General features: G+C 42.7%; 1 protein-coding gene across 3 annotated transcripts; it reads left to right on the top strand.

The window, feature by feature from the left end:
* Positions 1-232: 232 nt before the first annotated feature.
* syt17 (synaptotagmin XVII) lies at positions 233-15,590 on the top strand. Of its 3 annotated transcripts, none has more exons than XM_023825171.2 (8): positions 233-419; positions 1,673-1,695; positions 3,616-3,764; positions 7,706-7,854; positions 8,314-8,939; positions 9,184-9,304; positions 9,506-9,661; positions 12,657-15,590. In XM_023825171.2, the coding sequence occupies exons 4-8, from the start codon at positions 7,734-7,736 to the stop codon at positions 12,851-12,853; spliced, it is 1,221 nt and encodes a 406-aa protein (XP_023680939.1). In that variant the 5' UTR covers positions 233-419; positions 1,673-1,695; positions 3,616-3,764; positions 7,706-7,733; the 3' UTR covers positions 12,854-15,590. The 3 variants fall into 3 exon arrangements, with proteins under 3 accessions (XP_023680939.1, XP_023680937.1, XP_023680938.1); XM_023825169.2 differs by having other exon boundaries at positions 1,678-1,695; XM_023825170.2 differs by having other exon boundaries at positions 1,678-1,695; positions 8,317-8,939.
* The last annotated feature ends 4,556 nt before the right edge of the window (positions 15,591-20,146 follow it).

Here is a 20,146-nt window from a genome sequence, read left to right on the forward strand (position 1 = left end):
AGTCTTATAAAGCAGCACCTGGATTTCGGGGAACCGGGGGAGAGGGGAGGAGTTTGTCTGAGAGTTTAGTTCTGAAGGATGGACAAGATTGAGGAGGAAGTAAAACAGGAGGAGAGAGAGAGCGAGAGAGAGAGATGGGAAGGGAAGGAGGATGTGCAGAAGGGTAGAGGGGGAGGGGGGAGTTAGGGAGGGAGGGAGAGAGAGCAGGAGGGAGGGGAGGGCACACGGGTGGCCGCACTGTGCTGCAGGAGGTGTGCAGCACTCCTGAGCCAGGGGAGGATTCATGCCTCCGTTTGATGTGATTTCTGGTGGATTCATCCTTTTTGACTGAGGACAGAATGGGCTGTATAGTGTCATGTCACACTAGGAGGGCTCTGAGGTAATGGGGAGTGACTGAGGGCAAGATGGCTTACATACAGGTAAGTCTGTGCTGGCGTCTCACGACATCACGTCTCAGGGGAATCCTGCGCTTTCTCTACATTCTCTGCGTTTTTTCTCAGAACTTGAGAGTCGATTTTATGTAAAAATTCACAGACGGCTTTATTGCGTTTAAAGGTGATGGTGAGACTGATGGTCACTTTCGTAAAAGTTTGTGCTATTCCTCCGTTTGTTAACAGCATCCAACAGGTTGCAGGACCTGACTAATTTCTGCGCCTGCTGGATATTGAAGACTGTCACAAGGCTTTCAACTGTGTTTATAATGCCCCTGTGTGTGTGTGTGTGTGTGTATGTGTGTCAGATGAGTTACTCCGCGACCCCTTGCGTGTACCTGTGTGGCGTGACGGCCCAGCCCGTGTTCGTGTGCACCCTCCGTCTGCTGTTTTGCACACCGTGTCTGTGGCTCCGACGGGGGTCAGGGGAGCCAGATGGGATCTGTAACAGGCTCCCCCCTCCCACTTCTGGCCCCGGCTCCAGCAGCCCATCGCGGTCGGCGGGGGGACAGCAGCAGAGAGGCAGCGCTCAGGCCGCAGTCGCCATGGTTACAGCTATAGCTAATTGCAAGGACTGGGAGGAGCCAGTCTGGGTGGAGGAGACGTATTAGCCGCGGGTAAACAACAGGGATGCAATCAGCTCTGCCTGCGATGCTCAAGGCTGCCCGGTCACCAGGTTAACATGGCTTGCAGGTTTTCATTAGTGCCCTTTGTTTTCCGTGTGGTGCTTTGCCTCATCTTACACTAAACAGGCATATGAAATGCGTATATGTGTCACCGTGCAAGATATCCGAACAGGATCATCTCAGGTAGATGGCAGGGCTGGATTGGGATTTAACATCGGCCCGGAGTTTGTGATTCCCCGTGATAAATTTTACTGGCCCCCAAACCCATCAGCCCTGGTAGATAAAATGAGTTTGCCAGATGCCAGATGGCCAGTCCAGCCCTGGTAGATGGGTAAGGCACCATGGTTGACCCCATGCCATAGGCGCCTTCCTGAGACCCCAAGCTGCCTGCTGCCTTGGTGCTGAAGAGCCCCCTCAGATTGCTTTGGATCATACTTTGTCTCTGATGCGCGTTACTGCGCCACTCAGAGTTTCCTGTGAACAGGTGAGGAGCGGGAAGATAGCAAAATCACGTCGACTACATCCTGCGATTCTAAACTGTTTTCCTTTCTCTCTCCCTCTCTGTCCTTCTCCCGCTTCCCCTCCGGTATCTTCCCATCTGTGGCTACGAAAAAGGACAGCTGGAACCTGTCAATGAGGTAAAAAGGCCACACATCTGAATCTGCCAGCCTTGTCCAGAAGGACTCTAATGTTCAGTTTGGCAAATATAGGAATACAATTCATAATATTCGTAACAGACCTCTCCTTATATCTCACTGAAATCCTTTACTAGCGGGGTGACTAAATAAAAGACAGTGAGTAGGTTCTGGTAGTCAGGCCCATCACACATAACTGGTTGAATAAAGACATTTGAACAGAAGTTCTATGAATTTTTTTGGATTCCTGTTGTTGCCCAGTCTCACCCAGTGTTAAATCTCAAGGACTGTTATTTTTATTACTTAGAGGTTGAGGTATTCATTGTTTTTAGGTTCCGGGGCGATGCCATCTTGAAGAAATATCACTGTATATGTCAGGTTGTATATTTGTATGTAACATCATCAGCAGGCACCAGCTTAGACAAGACACAACTCACCCATTCTAAGCATTAAATCTCTGGTTTGTTTTTTTCATGCTTGTACACCAGGCAAAATCTTTTTGCACACATTGAGATTTTCTATATTTGCATTTTACTCACTTAACATTTATTTAAAAATAAATATTTTTTGCTAACAAATAATTTTACAGTATGTTGTACCATTTGAGTACTTTATTAGCAAGAAAATATCATATCTTTGATTCATTAAAGTAACCTCCTCAAGCAGTTATAACAACAGAGAAAATCCGAGGCATTCTTTCTACAAGGGACATTAAATACTGCTCTGTTTCGTGGGAGGAAATAGTTAACTAGTGCTTTTAAAGTTAAAAGAAAGAATTTGCCATCACCATACAACCAGTTAATACGATGTCAGACATGCTCTGTTATGTACTCTTTCATTATTATTAAGAAAACTTGTTTTGAGTATATTTTCATTTATAGTTGTTCACTCAGCTTTCCAATACTAAATAACAAGAAAAAATCTGCAGCTTATGAAATAAATGGAAAGTAGTAAAAAAAATGTGGTGTGAAAAAATGTTTGACTGGTATGTATGTGAAATGTAATGATTTATCAGTTTGATCATAGGGAAGGCATTGATTGTAGATTTAAAGGTGCGTAATATAAGTGAATGTTTGAGCTGAGAGACCTGACTGAGCTCGCAGTGTCGGATTGTGTGTGTTCAGAGCATGTTGTCATCAGGAAGTAGGTGATTTGCTCTACTGTCTGCCTGTTACCAGTGATGCCTGTCATCTATGTTCGAGGAAATTAAAAATCATTTCAACTAGAAAGTCCTCTTCAGAAATCCTTTACAAAAAGCTGCATGTTGCCTGAAGAACCTTTAGCACCATCAGAATACTGCTCGATAGGATTTCAATAAGAGCAGAGTCATGTTCTCTAAAAATCTTTCAACCTGTCATCCGAAAGTGACATTTGAATAGCAAAGCTTCATCTTAATATTTAATGAAAATGGAACCAAACTGGGCTTTTTAATGACTGAACCAAAATGAGCAGCTTGACTGTTCAAAGGACGGAACCTGACTTGTCTAAGTAGCTTGACACCGGGACCGAGAAGCTGCTGTATCGAAGAAGATGCGATTCTTCACCTTTGACGTGAGCTCTGACCAAGGGCATAACTTTGGGTTGAGCATCGGGAGGCTTGAGGCCTCCATCCATTTAAGGGGGTCCAGGGGGGTGCATTAGCTGGTTTTGATTATTTGATAATTAATGCCCATGGCTCTGACAGTCATGTAGACTTCTGGGCCCTCTTGTTTCCCGATGCCTCAATAGCTGCAAATCCATTCAAGACTGACATCTTAGTGCCCTTGATTATTAGGTGAGGACTGAGTAGACTGAGTGGGCCCTGCATGCATGTTGCTTTTTTTGTTATTTCATTATCACATCAGTGGGGATGTGTACAGTGAGCGTGTGAGATCAGTGTAGTAGCCCCTCCTCTAACACACCCTGTCGCTCTCCCTCACTCAGGGTCTCCTGTCCAAATTGTCCAACTTCCTGTTGTGCCGCTGGACATACCAGTCCTGTTGGCAGTCTTGCTGGGAATGCAGCTGCTGCCCAGTAGGCGATGATGAAGTGGAGATCTTGGGACCTTTTCCTGCCCAAACCCCATCTTGGCTGTGAGTGACCCCTCCCCCACCCCAGGACCTTCACACACCTTTTTCCCTCATAGTGCCTGTGACCGAGGCTTTCTCAAGTCAGGGCATTAGCCAATTAGCCAGTGCTAACATTGCTATTGATGCCAAATCTCAGGCAGAGGTACCCCCTAGATGGAATTCCAGACCATCATTGGGCACACATATGCATACAGTCCCTCGCTGTGTGTCTTTGGACAGCTGGAGGGAAGCAGAGCATCCTAAATGTAGCCCCTAATACAGGGTGTCCTGTGGCTTGATGCTGACACATCAGCTGTTATTGATGTGAGCCATTTGCGTCGAGGCCCCTGCTCATTTGTAGATGCCACCCACCTGCAAATCCAGCTGTGCTGGTGCTTTGTGGAGAGGTGTGGAAAACATCTGGGCTGATGCCCGGCCACTGGTCTGCACAGGGGAGCAGGGGGCTCGGAGGTGGGGGCCGATGAGTCATGCAGCCTGTGGTGGAAAGGTATTAGGCAGCAAAATGAGTCACTTTGTATGTGTTGGAGTCAGTCTTATGTACAGATGAGTGGAACGCAGTAACATTCCAAGTGGTCTCCTTCCCTGTCACAAACATTTAGGAAATGAGCGTGTAGCCATCAATACAACATGATGGGACCTTTCTTAAAGCTATTTTCATACTATGGTCAAAAGGGTAGCATTGGTATGAAATTGTGTGATATTTTAGGCTGTCTTTGTGTAGGAGACACACTTTATAAGTAAAATTTTGCAAAAAAGTAACACTTTACATGATGCATGTGAACCCAGCACTGACAAGGGCTGTCAGGCAATTAATGTTTTTAATCGCAATTAATCACATAAACAGAGCGATTAATCACACATTCAACCATGTTAAAATTTGTTGAAAATTAGCGGCAAAGTTGTGCTAGACTCACAGTCTCTCACAGAAACAAACTCAGAACAGGCTTAAGTACCAAAAGAATAACAGTATGGAACAAATTAACTCAATGAGGCAATAAACTAAATTAACAAATAACACGTAGAACAATCAACCAATAATGCAATGAGCGATAAACTAAACAACCTAGCTGACCACAAAGATCCCAAAAAGTAAACACTGAAGGATAAACAAGATTATTGACCGCTGGCCACTGCTGAATCCCTAGCATTAACTTTGTGGTGTACAGATTATTCATTTCCAAAAAAATATTACTCAAAGCTAGTACAAGTTGAGTTTCAAGGCTTTCAAAAAGGCTTGATGAACAGATGGCAATAAGAAAAGAAAAGGTATTGTATATAAGCAGGGATTTATTTCTTTTATCACACACAAATATACAATATTTAATCCGTGCTTTACTGTGTTAACTCGATTAAAGAAATGGTTTTAAATTTAAAGCTAAGTGATAACAAGTTAACTACATGTGTAAGTTTTCTATGTAGTTTTTTTTCTTTTTTATTCAATATAAATCTTAGAGTCCCTGAATGCTCCATAATTCACTTCCTCCATGCTAGGACTCTCTAGCATCTTGTGACCGCTGTAACTGAGAGCACTGTGTCACGTTGAGGGGGCGGCGGTCTGCTTAACACCAAGGAGTACCAAATGTTCTCCTGCCTTTGAAGAGCATGGCGATTCAAACTGCCATGTTCTTAGACAGCATCAGTGCCTTCCCTTTTCCTCTCTCATTGAGCTCCAGCCAGGTTCAGTACTGTTCCTAGTACATCCTCGTCCTTCCTGTAGGGGGATATCGACGGCAGGCCGCAGGCCTGGAGATTTAGTAGTCCTGTTACTGAGTTTTCTCCAGTGTGTGGATCCTGTCGCCTTCCTGAGAGGATCCCACTCTTGTCTGGGAGACACCAGACGTGTTTTCATGTATTAGCATGCCAGATGTTTTCTCCGAGCAAGACCCTGGCACTGAATCCTGTTTGTCATCCATGACTGACTAATGCATCAGCCCCAGCATCTTACAACCTGTGCAGCAGAAGCTCATCTGCAAAGCCGTATGTTATGGTTTCTCTACTGTAAACACAGACAACAATGATGTTTCTGGCTGGTACCAGAAAGTATGGCTACTTCTATATTAATGGTGATACTTCATTAGGCCTTTGTAGAAGCAGGAGAACAGGTAAATGGGAATTATTTGTTTTTCACGTATCCCATTAATCTGTCTTATGAGGCACACCCACATATTATTGCTGTCAGATGAAAAACACGTATGTCCACTTATTGATGAGTGTGACTTTTTACTGTAGATGGAATACGCCCATTCTCCTCTGTCTACTGATAGCATTTGCCGTCTAATTGACCAATGAAAAGATGTTTTATGAAATCTATTTATTTAACTGATATTTATGTTTGTACTAGTTAACATATTCAGGATGGCTATTTGTATGGATTACTATATATCTAATTTTAACAACTCAACATTAATAGCTAGATAGCTAGTTAACTAACATCATTGCTATAGTAAGATTAGTTTGCATCTTGTTGACATTGACATGTTTTCCTTGCTGACAAAATCCTCGTAAGTCCATTTAAAATATTACACCATTCATTAAGTAAATGAATGTGTGTAAAATAGGTTTCAGTTGGTGGTGATAAAGTGTCTCATTACGTTGTCCTAGATTTATTTTGTAAAGTAGTTTCTGAAAAAATGTGTTTTTTCACACTCGTGAAATAATGGATTTTTGGAGATAATGTTGACAGCGACAATATAGAGTAGAAAGTGAAGCTTGGGCTGAGAGAACAGGACCAGTCAGTTTCTTTGGTGCTCCAGAGTAGGTTTAGGGTTAAGGGTCGTGCTTCAAAGTCGAACAATGATATAATTACTCTGCTGGAGACATTCCAGAAACAGGTCCAAAGTAGTGGTGTAACAGACCATAGTGGATCTATGATCCATATGGATTCCTGTCCTATGGTTTGGCATGCGTGTGAACCCCGGATTGGCTTTGTTGACATCACAAGAAAAATAAGATGTAATCCTGACATAACAAGACATAAAAAGATCATGATAGATGTCCTCTGTGGACTTCCGTATGATGCAGAGATGCAGTGAAAAGATACAGACAAGGCAGTTGTGTGTTCAGGTGAACGGGGCATGTTAAAAGTTCCTTGCTTTAAGTGTTCTTGAAGTTCTTTAAGTAATAAATGGAAGGCAAAACTGTATTTGTTAAACAGAGGAGGTAGGATTTCAACACACAACGGAAGAGTTAACGGCCGCATTCTCTACTCACTGAGCCATGCAGTAGTTAGGTAAGCAGGAGCAACACACTAAGCACTTTGACAACAGGGAGGACAGGATGGCCAGCGACACCTACTGGCCAAACGGGGAGAAGACACGAAAGACTCGGACAGACAGGTGCTGACTCTGACACCATTATGATCTGACATAATTTGTTTATTGTGGAATGAAGAGACACTACTAAACCTTACAAAGACCATACAGTTGGACCTTGAAGATCAATAGCTGTGCACAAGTAACTAAGAAGGCTTCCTTTTAAAATATAAAATTTATCTAAGCTCTGAAATTGAAGATGAAATTTTTGAATTGCCGATATAACCTTGGAAAAAGGAAAAACATTACATTCTCTGATATTACAGTTTTGAAGGTTTTACAGCTTGAGTAGATCAAAATATTTTATTCACTTAGGTCAGTTAGGTGTGTTTAATGTTGGGGTGTCCATATTTTCTTACAACAGAATCAGCTGTTTTCTTCCTGCAAGACTTCAAAAACACTATGAAAATGTCAATTGAATTCATTCATTAAAACCCCACATGCCAACTTAAGGAGATTAGATCCATCCCTCCATTCATTTTCTGAAACCGTTTGTCCTATTCAGCGTCGCGGGGGGTCCGAAGCCTACAGTATCTCGGAGGCTATGGGCGCAAGACAAGGAACAACCCAAGATGGGGCGCCAACCCATCACAGTGAGATTAGATCAACAATGCTAATTCTTTTCCCCCTCAGAGTCAACGAGTACAACACTGAGAAAGAGATGAGCCAGGGTGCCCCGGGCTTTGACCACCCTGCCACCCCCCCGGACAGCTCTCAGAACAGGCATTCCTCCAGCTCGGACACCTCCCACTCCAGCTACAGCTTGGCACACCGGCTATCCAGTGAGTCTCCTTTCTGCTGTGGCATTAAAGAAATCAACGTGCTGTTGGCTGCAGTCCCAGGAGGCATCTGCTGTTGTACCTTTGAAGTGGGAGTTAAATATTTCCAGGAGAATATATATCAAAGAAAATCATAACTCTGCATCCTATACACACCATGTTGTATTAAAAATGCTGAAAAAATGTGTGGGTTGCACTTACATCATATGCTTCAGGCTGAAGTCTTCTGCTGTAAATGCTGTACCCTTAAAAAAATATATCATCCAGACAAGGTCATATGAATTGTCCTTTTATCATTGTAATTGTCCAATCATCCATCTATCCATTCATTTATATATCCATCTTCTGACCATTTATCCTGCTCAGCATCAGGGAGCCAATCACTAGGCACAGGGCAATAGGCTCTAGCAGTAGCGTTAGTAGTATGTAAGTATTAGTATTTTTATAATGATATATTTTAAGCAGGTCTGGAGACTCGGAGACCCAGTTCCTCACTTGTTGATATCAAGCCTATTGAATTCTGGGCAATGGGTCCCAGGAAGGAGCCGGTGCAGCCGACAGTCCTACGCAAGCCCTACGAAAGGTCGGAGGACTACTTTCACAAGCTGGAGCCCCGGCTGTACTCGGCAGACTCTAGCGGCGACGACGTCGACTCCCTGACAGATGAGGAGGTGGCCTCGCGTTTCCAGTTGGGCATGCTGCACTTCAGCGTGCAGTTCGACCTGGTGCGCGGCCACCTGAGCGTGCGCGTCATCGAGGCACGTGACCTGCCCCTGCCCGTCTCCTGCGATGCCTCCCGCCAGGACATGGCCCACTCCAACCCCTACGTCAAAGTCAGCCTGCTGCCCGACAACAAAAACTCCCGCCAGACCGGCGTCAAGCGGAAGACCCAGAATCCCGTGTTCGAGGAGCGCTTCACATTCAACCTGCCCTTTCTGGAGGCCCAGCGTCGCACGCTGCTGCTCTCCATCATCGACTTTGACAAGTTCTCCCGCCACTGTGTCATCGGTAAGGTGACGCTGCCTCTGGGAGACGTGGACCTGGTCAAAGGTGGCCACTGGTGGAGGGCTCTGGTGCCCAGCTCGCAGGTATGCTTCATCTGATCTCCTGTATCCTAAGTATGGCAGCATTCACACATAATTAACTAGCAGGATATTAGACCAACTTGCATGATGCTTAGGAGAATGAGCCAGTTTATATTGCTGGAAACATCACGCTCCCAGGCAGAATTCCAGGTCAATGTTGATCCCAGGGAACCAAAAGCAAGGTCCTCCATAAGCCGTGACCACCACTGCAGCTGCTGTTTGTAACATTCCTCTAACATCATCTCAGCATGAGGTGGAGCTGGGAGAGCTGCTGCTATCGCTCAACTATCTGCCCAGCGCTGGGAGGCTGAATGTCGATGTCATCCGTGCCAAACAGCTGCTGCAGACGGACATGTGCCAAGGCTCAGGTACTCTGACACAGAAAAGCACCCTGTTCCTGTCAGCCACATATTCCCATACTCCTGAAGTAATTATTATTATAATAGTAATAGTAGTAATAATACAATAGCAGATCTTTGATGCTTTATTTTAGGTGTCCTACAGGATACTGCAGCATGAGTAATGTGCTGCTACCCAACATGAAATATGGTGTCCCTGGCATTCTCCAGATCCTTTCGTCAAGGTTCAGCTAGTGACAGGGTTGAAACTGGTGAAGACCAAGAAGACGTCCTGCATGAAGGGCACCATCGACCCTTTCTACAATGAATCTTTCAGCTTCCGAGTGCCGCAAGAGGAGCTGAGTGAAGTTAGCCTGGTGTTTTCAGGTACTGTACACTGCTGTACCTGTTCTTTGTGCTCTTCCTATAGATGCCCTGTTCTTTGGACGAAGCTTAACATGCATTGGGACGGTAGTAGGGTAAGCAGATAATCCATGTCAGGGAGGACAGTTTGAGCTAGGACTGGGTTTGTAAGCTTCTATTGCAATTAAAAGGATCTGGATTTCACTTAAGCACTGAGATCATGCTGTGTGTTAAGTAGTCAGTCTCCTATAATCATGCATGTGTCAATAATGTTAATATGAAATGCCTGGATGAGTCTTTCAATCAAGGAAACAAACCAGTTAAAGTACAAGAAGAACTGAACTATTTAGTTTGTAAAACCTGAAGTAGCTCAAAGTGTCCTTCCTGACATGGATTATCTGTTCACCCTAGACAGTAGGTTATCTTCTGTCTGCTTTTCCTATTGAGGGCTCTGGTAGGAACCTGCCTAGTGGGTCAAACTAGACCTTTTTCCTATGGGACGGTGGGTCATCTTCCAGGTATGTCTTTCATGATCAACGTCTTTGATCATTTGTTGACTTAATGGATGCTTGGGGAAGACAGTGATGAGTTGGACAGGTCTCATAATAAGTGTAGTTTTACCAGTGTGAGCTTTTAAGAATGGGATGAAAAATAAGTGAAGAAATGCTTACATTCACTCTGTTGAATCTTCACCAGCTCCTACAGATGGTTCTAATTTCTAAAATCTGAGGACCTGTAGAAATCAGCCCAGCACATAATACAAAACTACTTACTGTTTTTTTTCCATCTTTTTTCCTCATCAGTGTAGGATATTAAATTTAAAAAAGAGCACAAATTGCCATAGATATAGATATCAAATGTCTTTCAAAAGCTTAATCGCGTTGATTGATAATGATCTTTTTTTAATCAAATATTGCATGTAGCTCACCATGTGTAATGGCAAGTCAGCTGTATTATGACCGAGCTGAAATCATTTTACGTACATCAAATATGACATCACAATAGTTCCATTTCTGGTCACCTCGATTCCTGCAGGGTCTTGCCCATCTAATATCTGTGGAGGTGACCATGTAATCCTGACTCTTTTCCCTGTAATCACTGCCCTCCTCAGCGTCGCATTCTACTCAGTACAGATCACTGACTTCACATGCCTGTTTGTAGCCAAGTATTTGTCTTTCCTTGATGCTGTGGATTGTTAGGTTGTCTTTCCATGTAGGCACTGGTTCTTTGGAGGTATCTGGAAATTAACAGGGATATGTGAAGGTTTACTTTAAGAAGATGGCAAGGCAGTGGCTAGGAAACCCCACAGAAGTTAGGACAGCGTGCCCCTCTGCCCAGCTACAGTATATGAAAAATCAGCATGATTATGAGCTATGCTGAGCTTGGAGGCTAACCAATAGTGATGACTAAATGAAGCTTCACGAACCATGTGCTGAATTTTTTGACTGCACAAGATGGTGCTCTTGGCGTGCTTTGGGGCAACACCAAAGAGCACCATCTAGTGAGGTCAGAAAATACAGCAAGTAGCTCATGAAGCTACCTTTGGCCATCACTACTAATCAATACACTTTAGATTTTTTATTTTTTTTTATGACTGCATAATTGCGCAATGTTTCGGCCTGGCCGGAGGTGTTGTGACACCCACAGTACAGGCTGGATGCCTCTGAGTGCCATTCCACAGCCCAGCTTTAGGTTATTGCGTCTGTGGGTGACTCGCACTGTATTAAAAATGCACTGGTGTGGCTTCGCATGGTGACCCATAGAGTGCGGCGGAAGGCAGTCGCTCCCAGCGGTAAAATGATTAGGGAAGAGGTTAGCATCACCAAAATGAGAGAGGCTGTTCTCTGAAGGATGCTGTACTTCACCTTTGCAGGACTGAATAATTCACTACTAATTCACAAGTGTGTTTCATAAACTTTTTGTAGGCAGCACCCCAGGAATAAGTCACTGCTCCTCATTTTTCTATAATTGATGGTCTGTTTGACATGTATTTATTATAGCAGATGAGAGGCAAGAAAAAGAGAAACCAGACAGCAGCCAGAAAGTGAGAATTGTCTGGGAAAGAGAATTATTTCAATTTACATGCTGAGTTGCTTTACACCATTGATGCGAATGACTATCTCATGTAAATGGTGCTTTTCAGCATCTGGGATATATTACACAGTAAGCTAATATTCAGAACTTGTAGTCGACATGTTGAATGCAGAAGAAACGGACAGGGGTGAAGATCTGAGTGACTTTGACAAGAGCTAATTCATTATCATAAGATGACTGGGTCAGTGCATCTCCAAAAAGGCAAGCCTTGTGGGGATCTCATGGCCAGCTGTGGTGAGTACCTACTGAGACTGGTGCAAGGAGGAAAAACCCATGGACCGCTGACTGGGTGTTGGGGACCAAGATTTCATGTGAGTTGAGAATGAAGGCTATCCTGTCTGGTACAAACCAACAGAAGGGCTGATATGGAATAAATACCAGATCATTTTAATGACGATTACGGGAGTACTGTGTCACGACACAGTGCATCGAGCCTAAACATGCTCAACATGTACTCAACCATCCACATAGTGCAACAGAAATGGGATTCATAGTCCAGGTAACCTTCTTCTATTGCTCCTAGGTCCAGTTCCTATGCTCATGTGCCCATTGCAGGCACGTTTGACGGTAGGAAGGGTAAGGAAGGGCACTCTTACTGGCTTTTGGCTACGCAGTCCAATACGCAACAGCGCTCAATGCCTGTGTATCAGGACACAGTACTCCCATGACCATCATCAAAAATTATCTGCCATTACTATATATATAGAGAGAAACTCATGATAGAAACTAGAATCTCATCTTTAAAGACATACATGCTATCAAGGAGTTGACAAGGCATAAGTACAGCTAGGCTGAGATTCCAATGAATGGCCAGGGACAACAGTAAACAGCGTTGGATCAAAAGCTACACAGCATCTTCCAACTTAGCAGGAACCCAATAAGACTATTCAATGACCACCTGGGTGTCCTTTTTCCTCTTTTGCAGTCTATGGCCACAACATGAAGAGCAGCAATGACTTTGTGGGCCGCATCGTGATTGGCCAGTTTCCCACGGGCCCCCCCGAGGCCAACCACTGGCTGCGGCTACTCGGGTCACAGCGCACCCCTGTGGAGCAGTGGCACAGCCTGAGGTCCCGCGCTGAATGTGACCGGGTCTCGCTCGCCTCGCTCGGAGTGACGTGACAGCCTCTAGGCCCAGAGGGGGAAGCGGTGGCATGACGGAGACCACAAGATGCAAGAAGACAGGAAACGAGAGGTCTGGGCAGACGAGAGTTAACAGCTGTTTGCATTCATGTCCACTTACCCAGAATTCATTTCTATCTTATCTACCCTGTCCATTTGAAAATGATAGGTGCCTTTACCCTCCTCTTCAGCATTATAAATCCCTTGAGGAGAATGCTCACCTAGAGTGATCTACAGGCTAGTAATGGCCATGTTGCCGTTTGTCCCACAATATTACAGACTCAAGGACACTATGTCCATCAGTATAACCATACATCCCTGTTTAGTTCTTCCATTGTCCTCTCATTTCCTGGGAAAGCCACATATGTCCATCAAGCCATAGCCTTCATACACATTATCAGTTATTGCGACAGCTATTTACAATTGAACCTACAATGCTGCTGATATCTGCTTTCATTCATGTTTCTTAACCACATCTGTCTGTGCAATGTACGTAACTCACTCCGTGTGAGGTCTTTACTGATGACTGTGGTTTAATCTCGTATGCTGTTCAAGAAATGCAGGAACTGCACACGCAAATTTGACAGTCAACGTGAAACCTGACGCCTTTCTCTTTCAGAGGTGGTCTTTTCAGAGTCCTTGCCTGTGTTTGTACAACATATACAGTCCAGTGCTTAAATCCAGACATAGTTTTTTATAGCTGACCTTTGGTTCCTTAATTGCAAACCGTGTCTCGTACCATCGATTCCCGTTAAACACTGTCTGTTGAGAATATTGTGCGCTAATTGTCAGAGAAAATCTACATAATTGTACTCTGTGCAAATCTGATGTGTGTACAGGTGCTGATAGTGAGGAGCTGTGTTTCCTTTAGCCTAAAATGTTATTAAAAATGTGTATATAAATATAACAAAATAATAAATGTTTATATTTACAGTGGGAGAAGCAGCCAGAATTAGCTACAGCTGTTTGTTATCCACAATTCATGTTATACATTTCAGTGATGTGCAGTTGGGTCTGTAAAGCTGAACCACACAAATCAAACATATATCCAAACTGGAAAAAAGAATGCATACAACATAGCATGCAAAAATATGTTTGTCTGAACAGTTCATGTACTGGAAAGTCATGCTACTTAGCAAATCTGTACAAAAGCTGACAGCAGCCAATCAAGCAGTCAAAATAGGTGCAATTACAGTAAGCTACACATATGCAGAAATGTTTATTACTACCAAAAATGACCTTTTTTTCTATGTACAAGCATTACTTAGGAAAAAAAGGTAATTATTGGTAATAAGGATACGGTAGTAATAAATGTACAACATCACCTTAATTTTCAGAGTAAGCAGGCTTTATACAGTGTATCTGAGAAACTAAGCAGTAATACCCACATGCACTATTTATTAATGAAAAACATCTTATCACAGTTTAATGGAGGACAGTATCAGAGTGTACAAAAGTAGCAACACTCAACGCCATTACTCCTGCAATCATTTGGTTGTTCTGATAGTAGCAGCTGACTACTATATGAATACCATCTCATAAGATTTACCGTACCTAAAACAGATATACTTACAAGGGATATATTATCAAACAACATATATGTAGATTTCTTACTTGTCCAATGAAAATATTGAACAAATATATACTAATATTCTGTACAGAAGGAAAAAATGTGCTTATTTTTAGTGAAACTGTTTATGAGCCTGAAGATTCCCTGATATCTCAAACCTACAGTGGTTTGTCATTGACTAAAAGCAGTTGTGGGGATTTAAAGAGGCAATAGGCCTTGAGAACCGTCATGCACGAATGTAAGTATTGAGGGGAGGGATAGAAGGATTTAGCAGCAGGATCTTTATGAAGGGAAAGCTCACAGGCTGGCTGAAGAAGGCCTAGACTGCTTTTAAGTGGTCCATCCTTTTTCAGAAATTCCATGATGAATATCATGTATGTATTTGACCAAGCAAACTCTACGCTGTATTGTGACATCATTATGGTTGTTACTGTTGCAGTGGTATTTCTGTTTGTATGTACATGTTTTGTGTCTCTCAATATGACCCTGAAGGACTTCTCATTCAGTGTACCTTCATATTAGTGTCCTTGGCAATAAACGGTCAATGTCTCTCTCATTCGCCGTATGCTGTATACCTACATTCTACAGTTTCTTGACAAACACCTAGCAGAAAAAAAACATTCTGAACGAGTAATGGTCATTATTAATATCGGTATTTTATTCACAGTGATTGCATAATTGACATTATGTAATATAATGAAAAAAAAAACAATCATTTTGGTGACTTGATAGTGTCCTCATTGTAGCCGCTGCCATGGTAACACAATAAAGCGTTTTAATGCTCTGATGGGAGTACTGTTGGTTGCTGTATGTAAGGTGTGCCAGTATATCACCAAATTTAACTCAGCAATGTATCATGTCTTGGGCTATCTTTAGGGTGGGTGCCTTATTGTTATAATAATAACAATATTTAAAAAGTAAACAGTCTTTAGCAATAGTCTATGTTGAAAATGGCACTGGATATTCAGTGAGTCTGGATGTGACCCTTCAGAGTATTAAATGCTCAGTTGTTAGTCTGCTAACATCAGTATGATCCTTATCACACTTCCTGTCATCCTCACTACTCTCTGGGCAAAGTAAAGGATGTGATCTGTCGTGATCGTTAATGTGCCATGATCACGTGTTTCATTTATTTATTGACAATAAAGAATGTATGTATTGAAACAAGCCCATAGTTCTGCAGATTAACTCAGCTGTGCTCTAAGCATTCTTGCCGCTTTCACCTGCCTTTTGCCGATATAACGAAAAGCAAATGTTGCCAGGAAAAATGGCATGCAGCTTTGTCAAAGCATCACCCAGACTGAAATGACCTTTGTGTTCCTTTATTAGCAACAAGGTAAGTATCCAGGAGAAGCAGCCTGAGCTGCTAGCAGCTGCTTAAGCAGCTAACAGAGGAGGGCTGCCCATCCCAAGGGAGAGCCCAGGCCAGATGGATTTGCTGCTCTCACTTTCCTGTTTGTTCAGGATTAGAAGCTGCTCTCACTTTCCTGTTTGTTTGGGATTAGAAGCTGTTCTCACTTTCTTGTTTGTCGGGGATTTAAAGTGGCTCTCACTTTCCTGTTTATTCAGGATTAGAAGCTGCTCTGACTTTCCTGTTTGTTCGGGATTAGAGGCGGGTCTTGGTCACCCGCATATTATTTTCCATAGATCTCTGAATAAGTTGCGGTTGAATTCCGGATTTAAAACACCGTTTTATCGAGACAGCCTGTCGTGTACACTTTTCCATTTGGCTTTTCATTCTTTAGTAAAAAGTAAAACTCCAAGATACCAATTCATACAACAAGCCTCCTGTGTGATTTTCATACATGACTTCCTCACTACACAAATCTGATATTAAATCTACAGGAGAAACGTGAGCCATATCATCATATCGCTTTCCCTCCCCTGCGCCTTGCTGTAGAGTGCTTTCACCCCTGCGATCTCTCGTCCGCCTGGCATAATGCCACAGCTGTCCAGCATTTACATCTCCGTTTCGAACTACAGCTGAGAAGCCAGCCTACATCACAGATGGTCAGTTCCAGAATGCAGACTCAAACACGGCACCTTAAACTCCCCAACCCCTCACGACAGCTTGCCATTAAGATGAAAAACTTAATACGCAAAATGATCTCTCCATCAGCTAAAAAAAGCACTTATTTAATTGCCATACTAGCATTATACAGTATCATCCAAAGATTATAAGAGATACATGTTTAGCTTATATTGCACTAACTGGAATGTAGATGAATTAGAAATTAAGAATTTACAGTCATAAAATTACAGTTTCATGATAGCAAATAACCATAAAAATATTGCTATACTTTTAACTAGTACTAATTAAAGGTAAATGCTATCATTGAGCAAAGCCTGTTGTATATGTCAGTGTGTGTACTAGTAAGATCTGAATGCGCTCTGTGACTAAACATTTTACAAGAGTAATGAAAACGACTTTGCCAGGGTGGAAAGTGCAGCTGATGAAGAGAAGCTACCCCGCTCACGTTTATGAGGAGCACTGACGTGGAGGGAGTGCCGGGCAGCAGCATGGCCTGGCAGCAGAAGTCTGAGCCCGGTGTGGTGTGAGGCCCCGCGGGGTGGTGAAGACAGTGAGTCAGAGAGGAATAACTGGCCTGGTCTGTTGTGGAGTATGTGCATTTATTTGGAATTCATGGCGGTAATGATACTCTCATGCTTGTCGTCCATCTGACCTGCGCAGGGGCTGAATGCCACTGAAAACTCACTTTGTATGTAGGTCTTTGATGGCTTTCGATCGCTGATGTCTCGAGCCAATGGGAAGCTGTAGCTGCTCGATACAGCTCTGTGTCACACTGAGCCATCTGCAAGACACACACATGATAAAAATGATACCAATTCCCTGGTGTCCCAGGGTAAATTTATGCTTCCGACGAAGGGTTAACTCTCCAAAAGATGATGATCCATCCTTCCTGGTCATCAGCTGTCACCTGTCACATCAGCTCCCTTAGTCACCGTGAGCGGCCCTCTTCACCGCACCATTGATTAATGGAGGTAGCCGTTGCTTGGTAACTGGGTGATGTCACAGTACTACTAGTGTACTCTGGGGGAAAAGAAATGAAGCAGGCAGGCAAGCAGACAGCAGGAGAACACATCACATGACATAGACGTAAGTCACATCCACTGCGCCTATGTCACTATGTGTAATAAGTATTTTTGGAAGGTGTTTGCTTTTGTTAACAGTTACTGTTATTACTTTTGCAGAAAAAATTTGCTAATGTGTTACATGTACTTTCAGTGTTAGACACATACACGTGCTTTGCAGCCACCAATGAATCAAATCCCATTGAGGTCGGCACCCAAATGAAGTGAAAACATCAGACAAATATACTGTGATACTCTGTGTCCAGCTAGTAAGGAAATTACTGAGTGCTTAGTTTCTAACCCTAATGTGTTCTCTTTATAAAACTACTTCAGTTACATTTCAGAAGGACTTTGGCTCTCAAAGGCACAGACTGTTCACCGCTAGGTTAAACAAAGACAAAATCTGAGAAATACTTGAAAGAATAAAATGAACTGGCAAATTTTTTACCTTAATCTATGAGAAACATGATTCATGCATTATATTTAAATATGCACTAATGCGATTGCATTGTTTAATTAGGTCTGTGATCAATGGTGTGGAGAGCCAGTGTTTTGTATTTGTCTTTTAATAAATATTTAAAATGCCTTGGGACATACTATGTAATTACAGTTCAGTGGGGAAACATCACGTCCGAATAGAAGCTCACACCCCCCCTCCCCCTCTCCAGTTGATAATATATTGATTTTCATTTGAATTGAACATGATGACTAAGCGCATAAACAAAGATCTAACCAATAAAATATAGACTTAAGAAAATAGTTTATTATTCATAGTTAATATGAATTTGTCCTGTGACAAAGGAAGGACATTTCTATTACACGAGTGAAGAAGAAAAATCAAGGTCCCAAAGGAATAGTGAAGGACATACACACACACACACACACACACACACACACACACACACACACACACACACACACACACACTAGAGCAGCGTGCACATGCCAGTTATAATTACACTCTCTAGAACACAGGTGTCAGACTCCAGTCCTGGGGGGCCGGAGCCCTGCACATTTTTGGGTTTCCCCTCGTTTAACACACCTGATTCAACTCCTTGTGCTAATTGCCACACAGCTCTTGAGCTGAATCATTTGTGGTGGAACAGGGAAAGAACTAAGCTACACAGGGCTCCGGCCCCCCAGGACTGCAGTTTGACACCCCTGCTCTAGAGACTTCGCTTTTCTCTGCTTGTGCATTAATGCCATCTGCTGGTAGCATAATAGAACTGCAAAAGTTGTTGTAAATACTTTGATACACTGTGTAGGCACACATTTTTATTGATCTAAATGTAACTTCCAGGGTGGCACGGTAATTAGTACTGTGGCCACCCTGGGGGTCGAATCCCAATTCCGCTCTCTATGTGTGGAGTTGAGTCCCCTCCAGGGGTCCAGAGACATACAGTCAAGCTATTCGGCATCTCTACATTGTTTTTCCCCTGAGATAGACTCTAATACGATCCAGAGTGCACCACATCTTTGTGTCAAAATGGAACAATTTTGTGGAATTACGATATGACATGCTATGTATGTGACAGGCAGTGTCCCTTTGTATCATCCCATCAAACGCCATTTCCGCTATGTTTGCTCTTTTTGGTTGTCACATTTTCGCTCCAGTTGCTAAGCCAGTTGCTTCCTGTAATCCAATACTAATGAAGTTTCTAAAGCATTTCTGTGCTGTACTACGCTTAAGCGTTACAATATGGTCTTTACAGCCCAGATGAGTCACGTACTCTTTTCAGGGCAGCTCTGAGAATACTTTAATAAACATCTGAAGCATATAACTAATTAGCCACATAATTTCTGCCGTTTCGTAATATTACTTTGCCAGGGCTTGATTACTGTAATTCATTATTTGTTTGCGTAACACTTCACTTTTAGACCCACTTGAATTTCACCAATAAAATTTACCTCCTCTATTTGTAATCAATTTATAAATCTTCGTGTCTTAATACCCAATGCAGGGTCGTGGTGAGCTTGCAGCCTATCATAGGAAGCACAAGGCATGAGACAGGGGACTCAAAAAAGCATTATGTGTTCATTATAATTAATTGAAAAACCATTAACAGTAGGTATAGCCATGTTATCGCACACTTCCTGGACTCTGGGCTAAATCTGGCCCTAGATAGACCTTTCTGGTCCATACAAGGGAAAAATCAATAAAAAAAATAAAAATAATAATATATATATATATATATATTAAAGTTTTGTATTTTCTTTAATCACTTAGGGAAAACTTATAGAGCTGGGCAGGGGTTAAAGTTGTCATAGCTGGAATTAGGGGTTTGATGGTCCCCACAAAGACATGAATATAGACATGCGTGTGTGGCAGGGTGTGGGGGTATGTATACTAAATTTATTTAGTCCTCCGAAGGTTTCAAATGTGTTTCATTTTCATTGTTACTTGAGTGTGTTACTGCAGAGGCTTTAATGGAAATTACAGCATACTTAGGAAAACCTTGCCATTTGATTGAATTATTATTCCAAGGCATCCTACAATTAATTATTGAAATTATTAAGCAGTTGATTAATTATAATATTTAGATAAAATAATCTGTTACTTTAGGGAATTTTCGCACAGTACAAAATGAACGTTCGTAATGTTTAAGTTGGAAATACAACTACAAGTCCCA

The sequence above is a fragment of the Paramormyrops kingsleyae genome, chromosome 5 (assembly GCF_048594095.1).
Source record: "Paramormyrops kingsleyae isolate MSU_618 chromosome 5, PKINGS_0.4, whole genome shotgun sequence".
Lineage (NCBI taxonomy): Eukaryota > Metazoa > Chordata > Actinopteri > Osteoglossiformes > Mormyridae > Paramormyrops > Paramormyrops kingsleyae.